The sequence below is a fragment of the Labeo rohita genome, unplaced genomic scaffold (genome assembly GCF_022985175.1).
Source record: "Labeo rohita strain BAU-BD-2019 unplaced genomic scaffold, IGBB_LRoh.1.0 scaffold_641, whole genome shotgun sequence".
Lineage (NCBI taxonomy): Eukaryota > Metazoa > Chordata > Actinopteri > Cypriniformes > Cyprinidae > Labeo > Labeo rohita.
In genome coordinates, this window is record NW_026129570.1 from 9,326 (window position 1) to 13,669 (window position 4,344).

Genomic DNA, 4,344 nt, shown 5'->3' on the forward strand with positions numbered 1-4,344 from the left:
TTTTTAAAAAAAAAAAATAAATTAAAATTAAATATGTGGTTCCCCCTTAAAGCTCCTGTCTTTTTCTCTTTTTCCATCTCTCCAACCCTGTTCTGCTCACAGGTCATTGGAGATAACTGCTTTGTTGCAGTTTGCTGATTTTTGTAAAATAAATTCTTTTTTGCTTTTAAAATAAAAGTGATTTCATGTTACTTGTTTGTTGCTAATAAATAATTCATAATAATACTGATGATATAGTAAATAATCAAATGAAACTGTGCTTGTTTTTGAAGCTGCGGTTGCGTATTTGTTTTGCAAGAGTTGGCAACAGTGCCTACGGTGGTTTTCACTGTCTGAGAAAACAGACATGTTGCTGCAAAAGGTAAAACCAAGAGATGAGTGTGCGAATGTTCGTGAAACATCAGTATTTCAACATTGTGCAGGGCAAGAATGATTCAGACAACAGGTGTTAAAAAACAGAACTGAATTGAGAGTTTTGCAATATGAACATATTCATATATGTATATAAATAAGAGCCTGATAACTGAAGTAACCTGATCTGACAGATAGTTAACAGTTTTTCTGTCACGTTGAACAACATCACAACACAAACGGTGAGTTTCTGTGTAATTCTTAATCATTTACCTCACAAAACATTCAGACATTTATACAACATTCAGGTAATTATTCAGCAAAATTGTTTTGTACTTTCTTTAAGATTCTTACGCTAAGGCAAGACTGCAGTAAGAGAAGATGGCAGTAAGTTCAAGTTTTCCTTTGTTTTGATCACACTTGTAGAGTTTTTCCTTCTAATTTCATGTGATTTGATCTGTATAAATGAGGATGATGATCAGTTGTGTTTCTCTCTGTAGATGACGGTGTTTGTCACGGCTCTGCTCTCTGTTTTCATGGGGTTTACTGTGTCTGTTTCTTATGCATTCAACCCATTCGACTGTTCTGACGTCTATAAATCAGGAGAAACAGTCAGTGGGATTTACACCATCTATCCAGCAGGTGATCTTCCTGTCTGGGTTTACTGTCATATGATCTCAGATGGGAAAAATGCAGTCAACGGAGGATGGACAGTAAGAATGTGACTCTAGATCATTGAACACACATCAAAACATTGATTATGAATCATATATTGTATATAAACCCATCACAGGTGATTCAGAGGAGAATGGACGGCAGTGTGAATTTCTATCGGCCGTGGAATCAGTACAAGAGAGGATTTGGGAATGTGGAGGGTGAATACTGGCTGGGTAAGATCTCACAGCGTGTGTCCGTTTGTGTGGATGTTCATGTCCAGTGTTTGCTTGAACGTGTTCTTCATGTGTGTGTGTGATCAGGGCTGGAGAACATGTACCAGCTGACACGCAACAGGAAGTACATGCTGAGAGTGGATCTGGAGGACTTTGATGGAAGGAAAGGTTTCGCTCTGTACTCGTCCTTCTCTGTGGGTCCTGAAGCTGACGGGTACAAACTACAAGTTTCAGGATTCACTGATGGAGGAGCTGGTAGGACACTTTTATTTATACTCATGAATATGCATTGATAAAATCACACTTGAACTAGAGATGCACCGATGTATCGGCCAACAATCGGTATTGGCTGATAAAAGCAATTTATTTCAATATCGGCCATTGGCCAATTGTTCAAAATCAGCCGATGATCAGGACCGATAGTATCCTGTCAATCAAAAGGTAGACTGCAACTCATACTGTGAGTGAAGAAAATCTGTTGAATTAGGGGCTGTCAAAATTAACGTGACAATTAGGCAATAACAATTACAAATAGCAACATTAAAGCAGGCCATTTGACTATATGACTCACCAGTAGTTCAAGCCAGCATTGCCAGACCCGCAGTTTTTCTCTATACGCCTGTATGCATGTAGCGAGCATCGAATCTGATCATCACAAAGAGCTCTGTGCTTTCTTACTTCTGATTAGAAACAACGTCTCAGCTTTTAAATCCTGTACATTCTATCACGAAAACAACGAATGTCGTTTTGACGCTTTTAAATGTGACGTGACAGATCGTTATTGCGCCTCACTTTAAGCAGCAGCGCGAATATTTTCCAGTTAAAAAATACACATGATGAATGCACGATATAAGGCATGATGGCAGATATAGTATGGGTTACCAACATGTACCATGTCTAATGTAATTGCTCAATCAGTGTTTCAAACGCGGGAAGACGCCAATAAAACAGATTGTGAACAGTATGTCACTTAATATAATGACATTTACCTCAGCAAAGTTATCCGCTGTTCACAGTTCATTATTTAGCTATAAAACAACACTAAAGAGGAGTTTTTTTGTTTTACTTAATGTATTTATGAAGAAAAAAAAAGTTTATGGGACATTCTACCATAAACGTAGCCTACATTATTTTATTATTATTGTTTGATTTTGTGAATGGAAGAACTCTTCTTAAGAAGAGCTTCTTAAGATCCTCTTTTAAGCCGGCCTGGGACGCTTTCACTTTCGCTTTTGAATTCATGACCATCACAATTCACAAGATAAGATAATTGTCTGTTGTGCTTGTAACTATCCACTGTTTAAAATTAAAACAAATGCTTAAAAGACAAATTAACTTATGTAATGTTAATAAACATAAACGAATAAGACGATTAAGATGAGGCATGGCACCTTTAGCAAACAAGGAGGAATACATAACATTTAAAGAAATCCTCCATAGTGTAACGTGACATAAACAGCAAAGACAAAAACAGCAAAGACAAAACCATATTTTCGCTTGAAAACCAAATCCTCCACCCTGTCCACTATGATTTGTTTTCGCGTCATTTGTGCCGCTCTGCTGACGCGGCGAGTATAAAGCAGACTCTGCTTCCAAATCGCTCGCACTGAAAGCCCCTCTCTCACTTACTTCACGTGATCAGAAAAATCTATCAGTATCGGCAGAGAAATTCAGTAAGCTTGAACAAATGTTTACTTGCTCACAGACATTCAGATCTTTTTTGTAATTCCACTGAAACATATTCTTCATGTAAATAAGGATGCATCGATGTACTGGCTCAAACTTGACAAATTTTATTTTTTAATCACGGCAAATAAATAAATAAATAAATAAATAAAAAACAAATAAATTATACCACCAGCCTGATAAAAGAGCTGGAGTCTGTGATGTATAGTAACAAAGCGCAAATACTTTGGGGTTTCACTTTATTTTGATGGTCCCTTTAACACATTCTGTTGACTATAGGTAACACTGCATCTATATATATATATATATATATATATATATATATATATAATTCTCACTAGAGTGTTAGTAGACTGGTGGGGTGAGGGTTACAATAAGTTGACATGTACTTGCAAAAGTTACTTATAGTCAGTTGGGAGGCCATCACAATAAAGAGTTTTCAGATATTAAGCAGAGAGCCTACTAAAACTCTAATTAGTTGACATATGGGTGCAATGTTACTTATTGTCAACAGAATGTTCAAAAGGCACCATCAAAAAAAAAGTGTTACCTACTTCGGTACAGTAGGCCTACATAAGTGCAGTCTTTCGGTATCGGCTATCGGTATCATAAATATGTTGTAAAAAAGTCAACTTATTTATTATGATCATAAATAAGATGTTAACGTCATCAGTGATACTCTTCCTCTTTGCAGGCGACTCTTTGTATTACCATAATGGACAGAATTTCAGCACCTTTGACAAGGACCAGGACCTCTATAGTACTAACTGTGCCAAACAGTATCTCGGGGCATTTTGGTACAATGCCTGTCACACTACCAACCCCAACGGTGTGTATTTGTGGGGAGAAGATGGCACCATTCATGCCATTGGAGATGTTTGGTCCAGCTGGAAGAACAATTTTGCTGTCGCTATGAAATCCATCAGTATGAAGATCAAACCTGTGCCCTAGAAACAGTTTTTCAGGAGCAAACATCTGATGTTGTTTTCACTATATTACAAATGTGAAGGTTTAAGTTTTTATTTTCCTCAGTGTAAGCGAATCAACCATTATCTGCTTTTGGTCTTTTGATTTACTGTTATATAAATGAACTTCCAATAAACTCCTGCATTGAAAGCATTGTGTCGTAATGGACATTGTGTCAGATGTGGTCAGATCTCATCAGAAATCAATCGTTTTATGAACAATAAATCATTACATAAGTGAAACAAATGTTTAAATAAAGGAGATAAAGTTGTAAACAAGTTAAATAAATGAGATAAATCATTAAATGAGTGAAATAAATGAGGCGCCACGGAGGATTTAAATCAAACTTCACTTATCAATACATACATAAAACATGTGTATACATATACACCTATAAATTACTTGCATATACATGTATACTACTGGATGATCAATATATGTAGGGATGAGC

General features: G+C 36.4%; 1 protein-coding gene across 1 annotated transcript; it reads left to right on the forward strand.

Annotated features, from left to right (window-relative positions):
• The first annotated feature begins 458 nt into the window (after positions 1-458).
• Positions 459-4,046, forward strand: LOC127161415 (microfibril-associated glycoprotein 4-like). The gene is made up of 6 exons (XM_051104183.1): positions 459-593; positions 698-738; positions 852-1,064; positions 1,145-1,241; positions 1,329-1,496; positions 3,622-4,046. The coding sequence occupies exons 2-6, from the start codon at positions 733-735 to the stop codon at positions 3,876-3,878; spliced, it is 741 nt and encodes a 246-aa protein (XP_050960140.1). The 5' UTR covers positions 459-593; positions 698-732; the 3' UTR covers positions 3,879-4,046.
• The last annotated feature ends 298 nt before the right edge of the window (positions 4,047-4,344 follow it).